The following is a 21,418-nucleotide window of genomic DNA, read 5'->3' as shown; positions in this document are numbered from 1 at the left end:
CATTTAAGACATATCTCTATCTTGTTTTCCTTTCTGTCTACATATCATTGTCTATTTTCTCTCACTTTCTTTACATGTTTAATTTGTTGCAAACATTGATGGGTACGTCTCCACTTTTACCTGCTCTCTTCCTCCATGTCTCTCACCCCTCAACATTGCCCTGACACAGTTCAGGTTGTATTTTTTAGGACCAATCATAGCTAAACATTTCAAACAACTTAAACAAGTATTTCTAATTGGAAGAATATAGTACCTCCCCATTTTGACCTAATTGCTTCAGTTTCGTGCCTAGTGAATACGACCTAGGCTGTGTTGGCTATGTTTGTTGTTGAAATCTAAGTTGAGGCAGTGTCCTTATAAAGCAGGGCACAGCTCCTTGAGTTTACAGTCAGCCCATCTCTGATTTCACAATGCAATATACTGCCGCTTCATTGGTCAGCGAGGGCCAGATTGCCACTGGCCTTTTTTTGGCATCTGCTTTCCACCCTATTAGTGATGAGCCGTGTGTGTGTGTGTATGTGTGTGTGTGTGTGTGTGTGTGTGTGTGTGTGTGTGTGTGTGTGTGTGTGTGTGTGTGTGTGTGTGTGTGTGTGTGTGTGTGTGTGTGTGTGTGTGTGTGTGTGTGTGTGTGTGTGTGTGTTAGGGAGGTGATGCAATGTGTGTGTGAATTGTGTGTAAGTATGCGTGTATCTGTCCAGTTAGTGCCAGACTGTTAGCTGTTAGGCTCAGTGTTGTTTACAGACAAGCGGCCAGCATGAAAGCTCATTGTTTGTGCGTGTAAACAGTACCCCCATCCACCCCAAAGCCATAAGGCTGCTACATAGTTAACCAAATAGCTTGTTTTTGGACTCTTCACATACGCTGATGCTACTGTTACCTGTCACTTTATTCCTGGTTAAATATACATATCTAAATGCACATTGACCTGGTATTGGTACCCCGTGTATATAGCCAAGTTATCATGACTCATTGTGTATTTATTATTACTTTTATTATTATGTGTTTTACTTTCCTATTCTAGCACTATTTCTGTATCTGCATTGTTGGGAAGGGCCCGTCAGTAAGCATTACACCTGAAGCATGTGACAAATAACATTTGATTTTGAACAGTCGCCCCCTCCCCTATTCCCATAACACTTCCCCACATAACTAATCATACCCAGGCAAACAGCAGTCTTTGAACTTTGTCTGTGTTTTCTCAGGAAGTCTGTTTAAAGTCTTTATTACAGCCGGAGGCTAGCACCTTTCTGAGTGAGCCAGGCAGAGAGGAGCGGAGTGGGAGAGATGCACAGAGCTCACCGCCGCTCGTCATGTGGAAATGAATAGTGTAAATAACACGCCAGCGTCGCCGTATGCGGAGTGCATCTGTAATTGGGAGCCCAGTCACAGGTGTAGGCAGTGAAGGCTGTGCTAACAATGTTTGCTCCGTCTTCTCTCTCTTCTCTCTCAAACAGCACAGGAAGAGCGAGGGAGGGGAGAGGCGAGGCTTTTTTCGTCTGCTGGAGAGAATCTTAATTGGCTGTGTTTTTGTCTTGGAGGTGAAACCAAGGGGAGAGAAGGAGGCTGGAGGAGCGGTGCTTTACTGTGGGCATAGCTGACTAGTTGTGTTACTACCCCTTTCTCTCTTCTTGCCTCTCTCTCCCTCTCTCTATTCCTCCAATGTGAGGCAACCTACATTAAAGAACAGGATGTGGTGGTGTAATGCTATGAATGTTATATGCTCTTATTTAAAGCAGGTCTCTAGCCCAAGCAGCTAGTCAAGACCTCATGCGTTATATGAGGATAAGGGAACAGCTAAATCAGAGTTGATGAATCTCTGTCTGTCTGTCTGTCTGTCTGTCTGTCTGTCTGTCTTTGGGAGAGACTGGCAGAGCTTAAACTATAATGATGCCAAATGTTTGTTTTTTTAGATTAGATTCAACTTTGTCATTGAACAAGTACAAGTACAGTACAATGAAATGCAGTTAGCATCTGACCAGAAGTGTAAATAAAAGACAAACAATTATGTACAATGTATGTATACATTTGCAATGAAGGCAATTGGCAAGTCTAAATGTGCAATGAAGGTAAATTGAAAGTGCAAGGAGGCATGCAACTGAAATACAGGGATAGCAGCAATGAGGTTTCCGAGGTTAACATGTACATATAGAACTGAATAATGTCCGTAATCAGACTTTGCAAAGCAATATCAGAGTCAAATAGTACAGTGCAACAAGGTCCCTGAGAGGGAGTACTAAGTGGTAGGATACGGCTAGTTTTTAAATTTTATCTTTATTTAACTAGGCAAGTCAGTTAAGAACAAATTCATATTTTCAGTGACGGCCTAGGAACAGTGGGGGGTAACTTCCTTGTTCTGGGGCAGAATGACAGATTTTTACCTTGTCAACTCAGGGATTTGATCTTAAAACCTTTCGGTTGCAAGTCCAACGCTCTAACCACTAGGATACCTGCCGCCCCAGTGCCATTACATAGAGTTCAGCAGGGTTACAGTAGATGGAAAGAAGCTGTTCTTGAGCCTGCTAGTGTGGGAATGCAAACAGTTTGCCGCGCGCCCTACGCAGACACAGCTTGTGCTGGAGGTCTATGATGGCAGGGAGCTGGGCACCAGTGATGTGCTGGGCAGCTTTTAGTCTTCCTGTAATCCTTCCCTGGTTTTCTTTGCATTGAGGACCAGGTTGCCACCCGCTTCCCTCGCCTTTGTTTACGTTCTTGACGCCGTCTCCGGGCACTTCCTCTCGGTGATGTTTTAGGCTCCCGGGGCGTCTTCGCGATCTCCAGTGGAAGTTGTAAGTTGTCGAAAAAACTCTCTTTGTGCGTTGTGTTCCAATATTGGCTATATACATCAGGCTGTACTGAGTGAATAAACTAAGAACTATTAAGTAAATTACTGCTAATTCGCAAAATCTGGGCACACACCGAGGCTTGCGTTGTACACGCGCCGCCATGATCTGGGGGTGGGGATCTGGAGGTTAGTAGGGATGACAATTTTCTCTTATCCCTTCACCCCTTCCTTCCCCCACTCGCTTCTAACCTGCCTCCCTCCCTCCCCCATATTGGGACTTCAGCATCCATTAACATTCTCTTTTGATTAGGGACTGGAGTATAAAGATGTGTTGACACATTGACATGTGCTCTCTGGAGACAGGAGGAGCTCAACTCTGCTTAAACTGCTTTGCAACTAATTTTATCTCTCTCTCTTTTATCCCCCTCTCCCACCCCCAGATCGGGACTTCTCTATCCAGGTGAGCACGGAGCGGCGGTCCTTCACAGCGGGCGAGCCGCTGGAGCTGCGCTGCACCATCGATGCCCAGAGCGTGCCCGAGCGCTTCTTCTCGGTGTCGTGGGTGTTCAGCAGCTCGCCGGTGGCCGTGATAGGGCCCAGCGCTGTGCCCGTCCTGGGACTCGACTACGTGGCGCGTGAGGCCGCTGGTCACATGACGGTGCGCAAGGAGAGCCCCACTGTGCACTTGCTTAAGCTGCAGCACCTCCGACCAGAGGACGCTGGGAAATACATCTGTAGGGTCACGGAGAGGGAGAAGACACCCACCGGGGACTTTATAGACCGGAGCAAGAGGTCACGCAACGTCCAGATCACCGTCCAGCCCATCAGTGAGTATCAACACGGCACCGTATTGGCCCCTGGGTTAGTAACCAGGCCTCCAATTAACCACTTGGTCAGTTAAACCAGAGATTTTCAAACCTGGGTCCACTGAGGTTTTGCAGGGGGTATGAGAAATTATTATACTTTTTTGGGAGGGGGGGGGGGGGGTTATAAGTGGAAAATGTATATTTTCTGAATATAGCTAGCTGGATAACATTTGTATGTCTCTGCGTCCAGTATAAACGAAGTTAGAGGTAGTATCACAAGCCAATGCTAACTAACATTAGCCCAGTGATTGTGGAAGTAGATAAATGGCTTCATTGGGAAATTCTCGGAAATTGCAGTCATAGGAGGAAATTGCAGTCATTGGAGCTAATTATAGTTTTTTTTACTGTATAAAGTGGTAATTTCCAGGATGTAAAAACAATGTGTCAACTTAAACTACCAAAACCAGAGAGAAAGCATGCAGAAAAGAAATTGAACTATATATATAGGGAGAATCGAAAATGTTCTCTACGCCACCAAGATTCTTTGTAGCTAATAGAATATGTTAGAGTTTACACTTCCTCTTCCAATGAACTGTGGGGAGGTCAAAATAATGAAACTGTCTACCAAATCTATTAATTTAATGTTGATTACTTCTCCTTGCCATTATCATTCACCCGATGATAAGACAAGATGTGACCTTTTTTATTTTTGGCTAACATCTGATGAGTGTCCCTGGGTTGCCGGTTTGCCTGGGCATGAGGTCCCAGCGTCTAATTGTCCCTTTGATAATAGTATTCCTTTTTAATGATATGCATGAAGTATTCTCCCAGAGCCCCCTCTGTCTCTCGGTCAGATACCTTTCTTCCCAGAGAACAGCAGCGCCTGAGTCACTCTGAGAATAAAGGCATTCTTTATTCTACCATTATTTTCTGTGTCAGTGGATTGCTAAAGTTAGGTAATGCAGTATTAGGGTCCTTCACACTCCCTCAGCTCGGGGCTGCGAGGGAAAGCTGCTAGCTTGGATAATGGAGAAAGCTGGCGAGGAGGATGGAGGACGCTGAGCTAACAGGCGTGAAATGAGAGTGTGGAGAAGGAAATAGGGAGAGAGAGAGACAGAGAATGGGGCCTACCTCTGCAGGGCCCACTAATGGTTCCCTGGGCTAAATTACTGTGTTCTGCTGGGGCCGAGGGACTCAGCTGGGCTTTCAGAGGGGTGACCGCTAGGGATGTGCTGGAGCACAAGCTAATACAACACCCCCAAAAACTTGCAGGGCACAATGTTCTCTTCCTCTCTCTTTCTGTTTACTAGTGAAGTAACTCCCCTCTGGTCTTCAGCTCTATAACCCCTCTACAGCACCCTCCCTCCTCTCTATCCCTCAGTCTTTCTTTCACTATAAGGGCTGGTCTTGAATCCTGAATCCAGCTGCTACCAGCATTAAAACACAATAACAATCCACCCCAACTCACCCTAAATAAATCAAATCAAATGTATTGGTCACATACACGTGTTTAGCAGATGTTATTACAGGTGTAGCGAAATGGTTTTATTACATATTTTGGAATACGGTAATAACACAAAAACATTCTGGGCTAATAATGTAAGAAGTAACACATAAAAAACTGCAAAGTTGCCTAGGGGCTAGAAGCACGGCTCAACTATCTATCGGCGGATTTTTAGGAGTAGATCACTATTTTTAGGAGTAGTTCACTATTTTACAACTTGTAAGATGGTTGCTCACCCTGAAAGTAGTCTATGGAGCAGGAGAAAATAATATGTAATCAAATCACATTTTATCGGTCACATACACATGTTTAAGGTGTTATTGCGGGTGTAGCGAAATGCTTCTATCGTTCAGTTTTCTTTAAACAGCCACTACAAACTTCAGCTAACTTTAGCCACCACCACCTAACAATCAATGGAAGTAATAGGGGCATGTGAGCATGTTTTTATGGCCAATTGACTTTAAGTAACATCAAACCAAATATGGAGTTGATTTGAATTGATTTGAGGTGATTTGGACATATTTTTTGGTAAACACACATTCTTCCATCACTTCAATTTGTTGTTAGCTTGTGGTAGCTAAGGTTAGCTGAAGTTTGTAGTGGCTGTACCATGGATTACAGTTTTCTCTTGGCCCAAAGACTACTTTCAGGATGAGGGACCATCTAACATCAAGTTGTGAATAGTGAACTACTCCTTTAAGCAAGCACCCCCAACCTCATCCCACTCCCGCCCAAAACTGTCCCCAAACAAAACCCCTCTGGCCTCGACATGGCTCCAGTAAATCAACCCAAAATGCTGCCTAATGGGACCTTTTGTTTCCCTAACAGAGGTTTCATGTTCTATATAAGCACTTTATGGAGTTTTTACAGTGTAATAACCATGATTACAGCAGGGAGGGAGGTAAAAAATGTACTGGGCTGCAGGCAGCGAGAAGAGAGGTATGGGGTCAAGGTGACTCCCTTATACAGACAACACCCCCGACGCACCTACCTCTAGTTACCACCACTTGTATCTGGGCCAATTAGACAGTGGCCTCTGTGTGGCCCTGATTGGGGCGATGGGTAATGGGGGAGTATGGGTTAGAGAGGGGTGAGAGCGGGAGGGCAGGCAGAGGGAACAGAGAGCTGTAAACAGTGCTGACAAATCAGTCCTGATGGATGAGTTTACCTTGCAGGGGAGAGGGGTCCTGAAGCGCTGCTATGAATTACAAACACACACAGAGAAAGAGAGAGAGAGATGGGGGGAGCGAGCGAGTGAGAGTGGGGCAGTAGACGAAAAGGAACGGAGATAGAGAGGGGATTAAAGAGGAGGGGGGAGGAAAAACACACAGTGAAAAGATAGAGGTGTAAAGAGAAAAGAGAATAATGAAGTTCAGGAAGGGAGACGGGGGAGACAAGTTACAAGTGGGAGACATAAAAATAAAAAGAGGAAAAAGATCTGAGATTTGAAGAGAGAAGGAGAAAAAAAGGCAGGTTTGAAGAGGAGAGAAGCTGCCCTCTGCCTGCTTAACCATGTGTGATGTTCACACACATCCACATTGACACTTAGAGCTGAGAGACGGAGAGAATGTATCATGTATTTAACACTGAAAAAAGCAGGGTTGAAATCAAAAGACGGAAGGAGGAAGAGAAACGGATGGAGGCATTCCTTTTGTTCATCTAAGTGTGAAAGGCTGCTTCATTCTGTATTCTCCCAAGAGCTTGTTAGGAGGGGTGGTTAGCTCTGAGAAAACCTCTGACGGCAGAGAGAACGAAATGGAGAGAACGAGGGAGAGAGAGAAAGAGGGAGAGGGAAAGAAGCCTTCCCTGTGTCTCTGGAGACTAAGCCCATCACCCCGAGGGTTAAGGGGGTGTTTTGGCTGGGCAGCGCTCCACCAGGCTATGCCGTGTGTGAAAGAACTTGATGTGATGCGAGAAGGAGTGAGGGGCTTTTTAAAGCACAGAGGACGGACGGCTGAACACTTTTATCCTTCTATCCTGCACTTTCTTCTGAGGCGGAATCCCTCAGACGCTGAGCCGTGTGATCTCTGGGCCGGCCCCGGGTGGACCGGGGGTAGATACTGCATTACATTTGGTTTCAGAAGTGGGATCTGCTAACCCCCACGCATCAGTCCACTGGGGTCTGTGTGTGTCTGACATTCTCTCGCTCTCTGCTCAGGTGCCCCTAGGCTAAAGTAGAGTGATCATCTCCAGAGACACACATGCTGCTGTGTCATACATACAGTACCAGTCAAATGTTTGGATACACCTACTCATAGTAACCAAAAAATTATTAAACAAATCAAAATATATGTTTTATTCTTTAAAGTAGCCACCCTTTGCCTTGATGGCAGCTTTGCACACGCTTGGCATTCTCTCAACCAGCTTCACCTGGAATGCTTTTCCAACAGTCTTGAAGGAGTTCCCACATATGCTGAGCACTTGTTGGCTGCTTTTCCTTCACTCTGCGGTTCCACTCATCCTGAACCATCTGTTGGGTTGAGGCCAGGTCATCTGATGCAGCACTCCATTACTCTCCTTCTTGGTAAAATATCCCTTACACAGCCTGGATGTGTGTTGGGTCATTGTCCTGTTGTAAAGCAAATGATAGTCCCTCCAAGCACAAACCAGGTGGGATGGCGTTTTGCTGCAGAATGCTATGGTAGCCATGCTGGTTAAGTATGCCTTGAATTCTAAATAAATCACAGACGGTGTCACCAGTAAAGCACCCCACACCATCACACCACCTCCATGCTTCAAGGTGGGAAACACACATGGGGAGATCATCTGTTCACCTATTCTGCGTCTCATAAAGACACAGCGGATGGAACAAAAAATCTCAAATTTGGACTCACCAGACCAAAGGACACCAGTCTAATGTCCATTGCTCATGTTTCTTGGGCCAAGCAAGTCTCTTCTCATTATTGGTGTCCTTTAGTAGTCGTTTCTTTGTAGCAATTTGACCATAAAGACCTGATTCACGCAGTCTCCTCTGAACAGTTGATGTTGAGATGTTTTTGTTACTTGAACTCTGTGAAGTATTTATTTGGGCTGCAATTTCTGAGGCTGGTACCGTATCGTCTGCAGAAGAGGTAACTCTGGGTCTTGCTTTCCTGTGGCGGTCCTCATGAGAGCCAGTTTTATCATAGCGATTGATGGTTTTTGCAACTGCACTTGAAGCAACTTTCAAAGTTGTTGAAATTTGACCTCCATGTCTTAAAGTAATGATAGACTGTAATTTCTCTTTGCTTATTTGAGCTGTTCTTTGCTATAATATGGACTTTGTCTTTTACCAAATAGGGTTATCTTCTGTATACCACCTCTACCTTGTCACAACACAACTGATAGGCTCAAACGCTTAAGAAGGAAGGAAATTCCACGAATGAACAAGGCATACTTGTTAATTGAAATGCATTCCAGGTGACTACCTCATGAAGCTGTTTGAGAGAATGCCAAGAGTGTGCAAAGCTGTCATCAAGGCAAGGCGTGGCTATTTGAAGAATCTCAAATATGAAATATATTTTGACACTTTATTGGTTACTGCATGATTCCATATGTGTTATTTCATAGTTTGGTGTCATCACTATTATTATACAATGTAGAAAATAGTAAAAAATAAAGAAAAACCCTTGAATGAGTAGGTGTGTCCAAACTTTTAACTGGTACTGTATTTGCTGAACAAAAATATAAACGCAACATGCAATAATTTCAATGATTTTACTGAGTTACAGTTCATATAAGGAAACAGTCCATTTAAATTAATTCATTAGGTCCTAATCTATGAATTTCACAATACTGTGCAGGGGCCCAGCCATGGGTGAGCCTGGGAAGGGCATAGGCCCACCCACTGGGGAGCCAGGCCCAGCCACATGAGAGCCAGGCCCACCCACTTGGGAGCCACAAAACAAACATACAGTCAATAATACAGTATAAACAAGTCTATATACGATGTGAGCAAATAAGGTGAGATAAGGGAGGTAATGGCAAAAAAGGCCATGGTGGCAAAGTAAATACAATATAGCAAGTAAAACTGGAATGGTAGATTTGCAATGGAAGAATGTGCAAAGTAGAAATAAAAATAATGGGGTACAAAGGAGCAAAATAAATAAATAAATTAAATACAGTAGGGAAAGAGGTAGTTGTTTGGGCTAAATTTTAGGTGGGCTATGTACAGGTGCAGTAATCTGTGAGCTGCTCTGACAGATGGTGCTTAAAGCAAGTGAGGGAGATAAGTGTTTCCAGTTTCAGAGATGTTTGTAGTTCGTTCCAGTCATTGGCAGCAGAGAACTGGAAGGAGAGGCGGCCAAAGAAAGAATTGGTTTTGGGGGTGACTAGAGAGATATACCTGCTGGAGCGTGTGCTACAGGTGGGAGATGCTATGGTGACCAGCGAGCTGAGATAAGGGGGGACTTTACCTAGCAGGGTCTTGTAGATGACATGGAGCCAGTCGGTTTGGCGACGAGTATGAAGCGAGGGCCAGCCAACGAGAGTGTACAGGTCGCAATGGTGGGTAGTATATGGGGCTTTGGTGACAAAATGGATTGCACTGTGATAGACTGCATCCAATTTGTTGAGTAGGGTATTGGAGGCTATTTTGTAAATGACATCGCCAAAGTCGAGGATTGGTAGGATGGTCAGTTTTACAAGGGTATGTTTGGCAGCATGAGTGAAGGATGCTTTGTTGCGAAATAGGAAGCCAATTCTAGATTTAACTTTGGATTGGAGATGTTTGATATGGGTCTGGAAGGAGAGTTTACAGTCTAACCAGACACCTAAGTATTTGTAGTTGTCCACGTATTCTAAGTCAGAGCCATCCAGATTAGTGATGTTGGACAGGCGGGTAGGTGCAGGTAGCGATCGGTTGAAGAGCATGCATTTAGTTTTACTTGTATTTAAGAGCAATTGGAAGCCACGGAAGGAGAGTTGTATGGCATTGAAGCTTGCCTGGAGGGTTGTTAATAACACAGTGTCCAAAGAAGGGCCAGAAGTATACAGAATGGTGTCGTCTGCGTAGAGGTGGATCAGAGACTCACCAGCAGCAAGAGCGACCTCATTGATGTATACAGAGAAGAGAGTCGGTCCAAGAATTGAACTCTGTGGGACCCCCATAGAGACTGCCAGAGGTCCGGACAGCAGACCCTCCGATTTGACACACTGAACTCTATCAGAGAAGTAGTTGGTGAACCAGGCGAGGCAATCATTTGAGAAACCAAGGCTGTCGAGTCTGCCGATGAGGATGTGGTGATTGACAGAGTCGACAGCCTTGGCCAGATCAATGAATACGGCTGCACAGTAATGTTTCTTATCGATGGTGGTTAAGATATCGTTTAGGACCTTGAGCGTGGCTGAGGTGCACCCATGACCAGCTCTGAAACCAGATTGCATAGCAGAGAAGGTATGGTGAGATTCGAAATGGTCGGTAATCTGTTTGTTGACTTGGCTTTCGAAGACCTTAGAAAGGCATGGTAGGATAGATATAGGTCTGTAGCAGTTTGGGTCAAGAGTGTCCACCCCCCCCTTTGAAGAGGGGGATGACCGCAGCTGCTTTCCAATCTTTGGGAATCTCAGACGACACGAAAGAGAGGTTGAACAGGCTAGTAATAGGGTTGGCAACAATTACGGCAGATAATTTTAGAAAGAAAGGGTCCAGATTGTCTAGCCCGGCTGATTTGTTGGGGTCCAGATTTTGCAGCTCTTTCAGAACATCAGTTGAACGGATTTGGGAGAAGGTGAAATGGGGAAAGCTTGGGCGAGTTGCTGTGGGGGGTGCAGTGCTGTTGACCGGGGTAGGAGTAGCCAGGTGGAAAGCATGGCCAGCCGTAGAAAAATGCTTATTGAAATTCTCAATTATGGTGGATTTATCAGTGGTGACAGTGTTTCCTATCTTCAGTGCAGTGGGCAGCTGGGAGGAGGTGTTCTTATTCTCCATGGACTTTACAGTGTCCCAGAACTTTTTTGAGTTAGTGTTGCAGGAAGCAAATTTCTGCTTGAAAAAGCTAGCCTTGGCTTTTCTAACTGCCTGTGTATAATGGTTCCTAGCTTCCCTGAACAGCTGCATATCACGGGGGCTGTTCGATGCTAATGCAGAATGCCATAGGATGTTTTTGTGTTGGTTAAGGGCAGTCAGGTCTGGGGAGAACCAAGGGCTATATCTGTTCCTGGTTCTAAATTTCTTGAATGGGGCATGTTTATTTTAGATGGTTAAGGAAGGCATTTTTGAAAAATATCCAGGCATCTTCTACTGACGGGATGAGATCAATATCCTTCCAGGATACCCCGGCCAGGTCGATTAGAAAGGCCTGCTCGCTGAAGTGTTTCAGGGAGCGTTTTACAGTGATGAGTGGAGGTCGTTTAACCGCTGACCCATTACGGATGCAGGCAATGAGGCAGTGATCGCTGAGATCTTGGTTGAAGACAGCAGAGGTATATTTAGAGGGCAAGTTGGTTAGGATGATATCTATGAGGGTGCCCGTGTTTAAGGCTTTGGGGAGGTACCTGGTAGGTCCATTGATAATTTGTGTGAGATTGAGGCCATCAAGTTTAGATTGTAGGATGGCTGGGGTGTTAAGCATGTTCCAGTTTAGGTCGCCGAGCAGCACGAGCTCTGAAGATAGATGGGGGGGCAATCAGTTCACATATGGTGTCCAGAGCACAGCTGGGGCAGAGGGTGGTCTATAGCAGGCGGCAACGGTGAGAGACTTGTTTTTAGAGAGGTGGATTTTTAAAAGTAGAAGTTCAAATTGTTTGAGTACAGACCTGGATAGTAGGACAGAACTCTGCAAGCTGTCTTTGTAGTAGATTGCAACACCTCCCCCTTTGGCAGTTCTATCTTGTCTGAAAATGTTGTAGTTTGGAATAAAAATTTCAGAATTTTGAATACATAATTTAAACATTCAGTGTAGGAAAAATTATGTGAAACCCTAGGCTAATCCAGAAGCTAATTGGAGTCAGGAGTCAGCTAACCTGGAGTTCAATCTATTGAGATGAGATTGGTGTTGGTTAGAGCTGCCTTGCCCTATAAAAAACTCACAAAATCTGAGTTTGCTATTCACAAGAGCATTGCCTGATGTGAACCATGCCTCGAACAAAAGAGATCTCAGAAGACCGAAGATTAAGAAGATTAAGAATTGTTGACTTGACTTTCATAAAGCTGGAAAGGGTTACAAAAGTATCTCTAGGAGCGTTGATGTTCATCAGTCCACAGTAAATCCACAGTAAGACAAATTGTCTATAAATGGAGAAAGCTCAGCACTGTTGCTACTCTCACTAGGAGTGGCTGTCCTCTGCGCAAGAGCACAGGGCAGAATGCTCAATGAGGTTAAGAAGAATCTGTCCACCAATTGAAGCTCAACAGAAGTTGGGTGACGCAACAGGACAACAACCCAAAACACAAAACTAAATAAAAAACAGAATGGCTTCAACAGAAGAAAATATGCTTTCTGGAGTGGCCCAGTCAGATTCCTGACCTCAACACAATTGAGATGCTGTGGCATGACCTTGAGCAGTTCACACCAGACATCCCAAGAATTTTGCTGAACTGAGACAGTTTTGTAAAGAGGAATAGTTCAAAATTCCTCCTGACCGTTGTGCAGGTCTGATCTGCAACTACAGAAAACATTTGGTTTAGGTTGTTGCTGCCAAAGGAGGGTCAACCAGTTATTAAATCCAAGGGTTCACATAGTTTTCCCACCCTGCACTGTGAATGTTTACACGGTGTGTTAAATAAAGACATGGAAACGTATAATTGTTTGTGTGATATTAGTTTAAGCAGACTGTGTTTGTCTATTGTTTTGACTTAGATGAAGATCCGATCAAATTTTATGACCAATTTATGCAGAAACCCAAGTTATTCTATAGAGTTTACATACTTTTCTTGCCACTGTACACTGAAGTGTAGTTGTTTTACAAACTAGGGTTAAATGCCATGCTCATCGAGGCATCAACAGGGTATTCAAATGAGCAACCTTTTGGTTACTGGCACAATGCTTTAACCGCTGCGGACCCTGCCAGGTTACCTGCCAGGTTACCTGCCATTCATACAGACAAACATACAGTGCTGTGAAGGTATTTTCCCCCTTTCTGATTTTCTGTATTATTCTATATTTTTGATACTGAATGTTATCAGATCTTCAACCAAAACCTAATATTAGATCAAGTGAGTTTACAAAAAACAAAAAAATGTATACTAACTGAAGTTATGCAACACCCAGTTCCCCTGTGAGGAAAAAGTCCTTAGAAAGGCATGGTAGGAAAAAAAGTCCCCGTCACACTACCACCACCATGCTTGACTGTTGGTATGAGGTTCTTACTGTGAAATGCAGTGTTTGGTTTTCGCCAGACATAATGGGACCCATCTGGTCCAAAACGTTCACTCAAGTTTTCAAAAATCACCTGGATGATCATCAAGAAAGGAAGAATGTTCTATGGACAGGTGAGTCAATTGTATACCTTTTTGGACAAGATGGGTCCCATTATTCCTGACAAAAACCAAACACTGCATTCCACAGCAAGTACCTTATACTATGGTGGTGGTAGTGGGATGGTTTGGGGATGCTTTGCTGAGTCAGGATCTGGACGACTTGGCTTAACAGAAGGAACCATTCATTCTGCTCTGTATCAGAGAATTCTACAGGAGAATGTCAGGTCATCTGTCTGTGAGCTGAAGCACAGCTGGGTCATGCAGCAAGACAATGATCCAAAACACAAAATCAAGTCTACATGAAAATAGTTAAAAAGCAACACATTTTTAGTTTTGGAAAGCCCTAGTCTAAGTCCAGACCAAATCCCAATTGAGATGTTGTGGCTGATTTAAAACAGTTCAGCGTGAAAGTGTACACCAAAATTCCTCCACAGCAACGTGAGACTAATCAACAACTACAGGAAGCGTTTGGTTGGAGTCATTGCAGCTAAAGTTATTGAGAGTAAGGGGGCAATTACTTTTCCCACAGGATAATTGGGTGTTACATAACTTTGTTTATTAAATAAACGAAATAAGTATGTAATTTGTTATTGTAACGTCAAGTTCCCGAAATTTCAAATATTAGGTTTTGGTTGAAGATCGGATGACATTCATTATAAAAAATATGCAAAAGTAGAGACAATTTGAAAGGGGACAAATTCTTTTTCGCAGCACTGTACAGGCATAGGCTAGTCAGTATACTCCAGATGCCATACCGCTAGATACAATACTGCTCGTGTCTAGGATTTTTTTAAATAAAAAAGCATGAGCTGGCGCACACCTCAAAAAGTTGGTAGAGGTGTAGACTAACGACGAGTAAACTGTATGCTATAAAAAATAGAGTTGCAAGCTCCTATCAGGTATGAAGGTAAGACCCAGAGGCAGACCACGTCGAATAAACAATAGTTTAATATTCCAACAGGGGCAGGCAATAGAGAGTTCAAGGCAGGGGTCAGTAAACCAGAGGTGGGGCATCCATACCGGGCGGCAGGCAGAGGTCAGTAATCCAGAGGGGGGCAAAGGTATAGGTCGGAAAGCAGGCAGGTCAGGCAGGTGGGCTCGGAGTGAGGACAGGCAAGGGTCAAAATCAGGTGAGAAAAGAGAGACTGGAAAAAGCAGGAGCTGAGACACAAAACACTTGCAAAACTAGCAACAGACAAACAGAGAACACAGGAATAAATACACAGGGGTTAATGGGGAAGATGGGTGACACCTGGAGGGGGGTGGAGACAATCACAAAGACAGGTGAAACAGATCAGAGTGTACAATCTCCCAGTAATTAATTGGGTAAACCACCAGCAAGCTCCCAGTAATTTATTGGGTAAACCACCAGCAAGCTCCCAGTAATTTATTGGGTAACCACCAGCAAGCTCCCAGTATTTTATTGGGTTAACCACCAGTGTTTCAGCATCACTGTGCCCGTCTTCTATGAATTGTTCAAAATAAGAGGCCTGGGTCTATTATTTCATTTTTTTATTCAACATTTTATTTCTGAGGTTTGGATCAATTTTGACTGATTTGTTTATTTTTTCTCTCTCACTTCCTATCCCTATTCCTCCACTCTCCCCCTCACTCTCTCATTCTGACTCTCTATTCCTCCACTCTCCTCCCTCCCTCTCTCATTCTCACTCCTTATTCCTCCACTCTCCTCCCTCCCTCTCCCTATTCCTCCACTCTCCCCCTCACTCTCTCATTCTCACTCCCTATTCCTCCACTCTCCTCCCTCCCTCTCTCATTCTCACTCCCTATTCCTCCACTCTCCTCCCTCCCTCTCTCATTCTCACTCCCTATTCCTCCACTCTCCTCCCTCCCTCTCCCTATTCCTCCACTCTCCCCCTCACTCTCTCATTCTCACTCCCTATTCCTCCACTCTCCTCCCTCCCTCTCTCATTCTCACTCCCTATTCCTCCACTCTCCTCCCTCCCTCTCCCTATTCCTCCACTCTCCTCCCTCCCTCTCCCTATTCCTCCACTCTCCCCATCACTCTCTCATTCTCACTCCCTATTCCTCCACTCTCCTCCCTCCCTCTCCCTATTCCTCCACTCTCCCCCTCACTCTCTCATTCTCACTCCCTATTCCTCCACTCTCCTCCCTCCCTCTCCCTATTCCTCCACTCTCCTCCCTCCCTCTCTCCATTCTTCCACTCCCCTCCCTTCCTCCCTCTCTCTAAATTATCTCTCTCTTCCCCCACTCCTCTCTCCCTCCACCAGAGAGTAACGTCACAGTGTCTTTGTCCAGTAACTCGTCGGAGGTCCAGGAGGGGGACGTGGTCCAGCTGACCTGCTCCATCCACTCCACCACGGGTCCTCTCTCTGTGGCCTGGCAGTGGAGTGAGAATCAGGGCTCCACCCCTCCCCAGAACCTGGCCTCTGTAGACCGCGACGGGACTGTCCGACCCGGCCCTGGGTACCGTGAGCGCTCCAGCTACGGGGAGATCCGTGTGGAGAGGGTACAGGAGGACATTTATACCCTGTCCCTCTACAACGCCCTGCCTGGGGACGAAGGGCTGTTCCGGTGCACGGCCACAGAGTGGGTGGAGGCCGGGACAGAGTCCGAGCAGAGTTGGGAGAAGATAGGGGAGAAGTCAGCTACTAAGGCCATCACTGTTAAGACTGTGGGTGAGTGTGTAGCATGGCGTCGTGACTCAGGAAGATACAAACACATATACCCACACACATCATCACTGTCACAACATTATGCAAGGTACCCTCACACAGAGTACAGTATATACACACACACACACACATCAAGGTAATTTTGTCATGACATGTTGTAAGCTTTTGCAACAGGCGAACATACCCTCATACACACGAGCATAGCTGTGAAGAAAATTCTTAAGCTTTTCCCTGGAACGAGTACACACACGTCAGGCCATCAGTGTGTAGACAATTGGTAAGCGTGTGCAGAGGGATGTCAGGAACACACAGAGAACAGTTTATGCTGTTAGAGATTGTGATGACTAGCTCATTTAGGGTCTGGAAAACAAAGCATGCTTTATTCATGTAGGTATGAATATCCCCCCAAGGGGTATGTGCCACTACAACACATGCACGCACACACACACACACACAAACATACACACACATGCTGATTTCAAATGTAGTTTTACTTTTTTATGATATTATGCTCAATGGACACCAAACACACAATCTTGACTTGAGACACACATTCCACTACTTGCGTACACACAGATTAGCCAGAATGATTATAATGTAAATGCAGTTGTAAATGTGTTTAGCAGTGGGCCGGCTTTTCTCTGTCAGTGCTGAGTTAAGCTGAACATCCCTGGTACAGGCTGACTGAGCGCACTGGAGCGAAGCACTGACTGAGGCACTGGGGAGCCAAGGGCTCAGCACACACACGGCAAAGGGATTAGTCCCTGCAGCAGAACTTTGTGGTTCCGTAGAGGGAGAGACAACATGTCAGCTTTTTAACTGGTCATTTGTTGTGTTTTAGCAACTGATGAAATTATGTAGACTATGTAGATCTTGGGGTTTGTTATCGTTCCGACACGTTTATTTTCATTTGTGTGTGTGTGTGTGTGTGTGTGTGTGTGTGTGTGTGTGTGTGTGTGTGTGCGTGCGTGCGTGCGTGCGTGCGTGCGTGTGTGTGTGTGTGTGTGTGTGTGTGTGTGTGTGTGTGTGTGTGCTCTCATGCCTGTTTGTGTGTGTGTGTGTGTGTGTGTGTGTGTGTGTGTGTGTGTGTGTGTGTGTGCTCTCATGCCTGTGTGTGTGTGTGCGTGTGTGTGTGTGTGTGTGTGTGTGTGTGTGTGTGTGTGTGTGTGTGTGTGTGTGTGTGTGTGTGTGTGTGTGTGTGTGCTCTCATGCCTGTTTGTGTGTACTAGGGATGGGCATTTTAAATAATTTCAGTATTCTTATAATATCATGATATCTGGATAGTCGAAATACATGTGTTTTTACAGAAAAACACATCTTTTAAAAAACTTCAATGGAGACTTTCGCAGCTCGAGCCCTGGGGTATAATAACAACTGGAAACTGTGTCCAAGATGTCTGACCATTGTTTTTAAGGTTATCTACTCACAGTCACATATGCCGATTCATGGACCGTCTATATCCGGATTGCTTCCGGTTTATACAGACCAACATCATTTGTGCTCGAGTGAGCAGTGACGACGTCATCCAAAAACATGGCTGACATTGGATATGAAGTGTTAAGTGATGAGTGATGGGAAAAATGGGGGAAAAACGGCCTCATCGACAATAATTTGAATAATTCAATGGATGTCTTGTCCACAAAAGTGATGACTAAAGTGTCTTATTAGGAGTTTTCTAATCTGACTTCTCTGTGGCCGTCTATGGAAACTCTCTTTCTGGGCCAGGTGTCAGTTAAACTGCAGTACCGAAGCAAAACTCTAGGAGCAGTGGAACCCGTGCTTCTAGACTGGAACCCTGGCCCCTTGCTCGAGAGAGTCGGGGTGATGGGTGAGATGTGTGTGGCAGAGAGGGAGATGGGGAGGGAGAAAGTAGCCAAACCGACTCGCTTGTTAGAGAGACTTGTTGCTGCCATAGGTTATCTATCATTCCATCAGGTAGTGCCCTTGTGTTTTGTCCTATATTTGTACTTAATATATTTGTATTTTTAATCCCAGCCCCCTTCCCCGCAGGAGGCCTTTTGGTTGGCCGTCATTGTAAATAATAATTTGTTCCTAACTGACTTGCCTAGTTAAATAAATGTTAAATAAAGGTTAAGTAAAACATATAGCCAGCTCAGCTAGCCAGCTAGCTATCTAATGTAGCAAGGCTAATTGACGCTATTCTGCTGCACTCTACGTCTAAATCAACTCCATTCATATGAAACAACAGTCTACCTGTTGATTGATCATTGTAGCTTACTCCTTCGCATTTAACTAACTTAATTCCGTAATTTTTATTCCAGAAATCTACCACTTCACTTGCTAGACATGGAGCCTCTGACTGTGGTGCCATTTTAATTGACCAACAATAACAACAAGCTACATGTGTGAAATGTGTGTAGGCTACCTGTATGTCTTGTTTATGGGCTGCACTCTTCTCAAAAATAAATACTGTCCCAAGTAATCGAATACTAATATCTGTTCAGATCTTCAAATCTTCAAATAATCATCCCCATCCCTAGCGTGTACATGTGTCTTCAAGAGGATCCTCCATCTGGCCTTCCATTCCCCTTTATCCCAATGCGTCTTCATCCACTGGGGCTGTCTGCCCTGTGGGGATTAGTGATAGTGTGCTCTGAGTGTTGACAGGGAGCTGATTTCATCTGTAGCCTGGTAAACTGCGAGTCGTAGTGGGAGGACCACACAACATGTCATCGTGTGACTCCAAGTTTACTTCGATATGATGGTTATTATATCAATATTTGTACATAAGCATTTCCACTGACATTTCTTGCATAATTCATTTTACAGACACAAAAAGATCCCACCTCGTCTAGCGTATTTTCTTTTGACGACATTTGGAATGAAGGATATTACAGCAGGATACCTGATGGTGGACCGAAGTACTGGGGAACCTCTCCCACCTTTTTCTCTTCTCTCTAAGTGGTGTGGTGTAGGTGTATGTTGACCCTATTATCTGAACCAGGGTGACTGTTGTTAACTTAATGAGGAAAGTTTGGATTGGCTAGAGAAGCAAGCAGATCGAACATCAGCTCTTAGAGAAAATCTCTCCCTGGAGCCTTTCCTGATGGTGCATCACCAATGGTTTTCAGCTCTGCTCTTACACACGTACACACACTCCCTTTGCTGGGCAAATGGCTGTCTGTGGCCGCCCCGGGGAGTCATGAGAAATCGACCTCTGCTCTGTCATCACAGGCTCTGGAACTATGCCCCTGTGCACCCTGGGTAAGTGTTGTCAGTGTTAATCTCAGCAGGTGAATCCTTCACCCACCCGCCCACCGACCTGTGCCCACCATGAGAGAGGGGGGATCTGTGTGGTAGCATTAACCCTATAAATGCAGTACATCTTCTACAAACACACATTTATACAACCTCTCCATAATGTTGTGTTTCAGAGGACAGTGAATGGATTCTAACGGCTAACTTGTTGATCAAAGGCAAGTTACTCAACTCTCCCTGAATGCAACTCAGTCTTGCAATCCCTTCTCCTTCACTCCCCCTTTGTCCGTGTATTAAAGTAGAGGGTTTCTCCATCACAGTCTGTCACCACCATGGCCTCTGTTATGCTGCCTGGCCTGCCACACTGCATACCTCTCCAATCCTTTCACGTGTACATCAAGTGGGTGGCAGGTAGCCTAGCGGTTAAGCGCATTGGGCCAGTAACCGAAAGGTTCCTTGTTCAAATCACAGAACCGACTAGGTGAATTATCTGTCAATGTGCCCTTGAGTAAGGCACTTAACCCAATTGCTGTTTTAAATGACTAAAATGTTTTTTTGTTTTTTTTAAATAGTAAAGTGCTTAGGGAATAGGAGTTAGGGAATAGGATAGGGACACCCGAGTGGGACAGTGGTCTAAGATGTTGCATATTGTTGCAAGAGGCATCACTGCAGTACCTGGTTTGAATCCAGGCTGCATCACATCTGGCTGTGATTGGGAGTCCCATAGGGCGGCGCACAATTGGCCCAGCATCGTCTGGGTTTTGAAGGGATAGGCAGTCTTTTAGAAATAAGAATTTGTTATTACAGTTTTTTTCGATTGCTAAACTACATTGGGCACAACTGGAGTCACATGTGCAAAACTCTAACTACAGTCTGCACTACCAACAGTCACCTGAGCTAAACAGTTCACATCACCTGCAAAACTAATTCCAAGCAACACAACTCTTAACACATGGCTCAAAACACGCTCAGTGCAGCCAAACACTATGCACAACCCTCACTGAGATAACACACACTGTCACTCAGAACACACTGAGAGTAAAAACACTAGCATCAAACACCAATACAGAAAATACAAACTTTTCATCTTTACAGTTTGAACAATTTCAGTGACTTCATACAAAGTAATATTTTCTTCAAAGAAAAGAGTGACATTCTTTCACATGATTTATTAAAATTTTTAGAACATAACAATTCTTTAAGGTAAATGAAAATTAGCAGTTTGCTTCAATAGTCTGTAGTAATTTACGGAATTACAGTAATGAGAAAAAAAAGGTAGAAACTAAAAGTACATACTGTAATTCGAACAAATAATTGAGGGGCTAATCCTGCCTCTCTCTAGCATCGGGCCACAGGTTTTCTTCAACATCACATCTAATGTTTTCTCTTGCCATGCACCTGGGGAAGAACCTTCTGGAGTGCCTTATCCATCCCTGATGACTCGTGTCCTCACATCCGGCACGCATGGCTTCCAAAAGAGACATTTGGTCATGTGGGTGGTGACCAAACACTTTCCACCTCCAGGCAGAGAAAAACTCCTCTATTGGGTTGAGGAAGGGTGAATTTGCAGGCAGGTACAAAACCGTAAATCTGTGATGTGCTGCAAACCAATCTGTGACAGCTGCAGAGTGGTGAAAAGCAACGTTATCGCAAACTATGACAAAAACTTGGGGGTTTCTTACTGGCTCCCCCTGTTCTGCTGGCACTAGCTGAGCATAGAGCTGTTCTAGGAAAGCTATAAGCCTTTCTGTGTTGTATGGGCCAATGAGTGGTGTGTTGAGAAGCAAACCATCATTGGCCATTGCAGCACACATGGTGATATTTCCCCCTTTGGCCTGGAACCTCCACAGTGGCCCTTTGACCTATAACATTCCTTCCTCTGCGCCGTGTTTTGGCAAGGTTAAATCCAGCTTCATCGATAAATACAAATGAATGTGGTCTTTCCAGTGCTTCCACCTCCATTACTCTCTGAAAAACAGTAAGTGCACAGTTTTACTGTAGAAATGCTAGTGTTTTTTTTTACTGTAAATATTTTGTATAGCTGTGTACGTAACC

At 44.7% G+C, this 21,418-nt stretch overlaps 1 protein-coding gene across 1 annotated transcript in view; it reads left to right on the top strand.

The window, feature by feature from the left end:
- LOC135519139 (immunoglobulin superfamily member 3-like) overlaps positions 1–21,418 on the top strand; it is a 212,218-nt gene that overhangs the window by 105,800 nt on the left and 85,000 nt on the right. The window contains exons 4-5 of the mRNA XM_064944207.1: positions 3,223–3,609; positions 15,740–16,147. Coding sequence (XP_064800279.1) covers positions 3,223–3,609; positions 15,740–16,147 — 795 coding nt within the window. The remainder of the gene's footprint in view (positions 1–3,222; positions 3,610–15,739; positions 16,148–21,418) is intronic.

This window comes from Oncorhynchus masou, chromosome 29 (genome assembly GCF_036934945.1).
Source record: "Oncorhynchus masou masou isolate Uvic2021 chromosome 29, UVic_Omas_1.1, whole genome shotgun sequence".
Taxonomy (NCBI): Eukaryota; Metazoa; Chordata; class Actinopteri; order Salmoniformes; family Salmonidae; genus Oncorhynchus; species Oncorhynchus masou.
The sequence above is the reverse complement of the archived record's forward strand: the minus strand, read 5'-3'. Positions and strand labels throughout refer to the sequence as shown.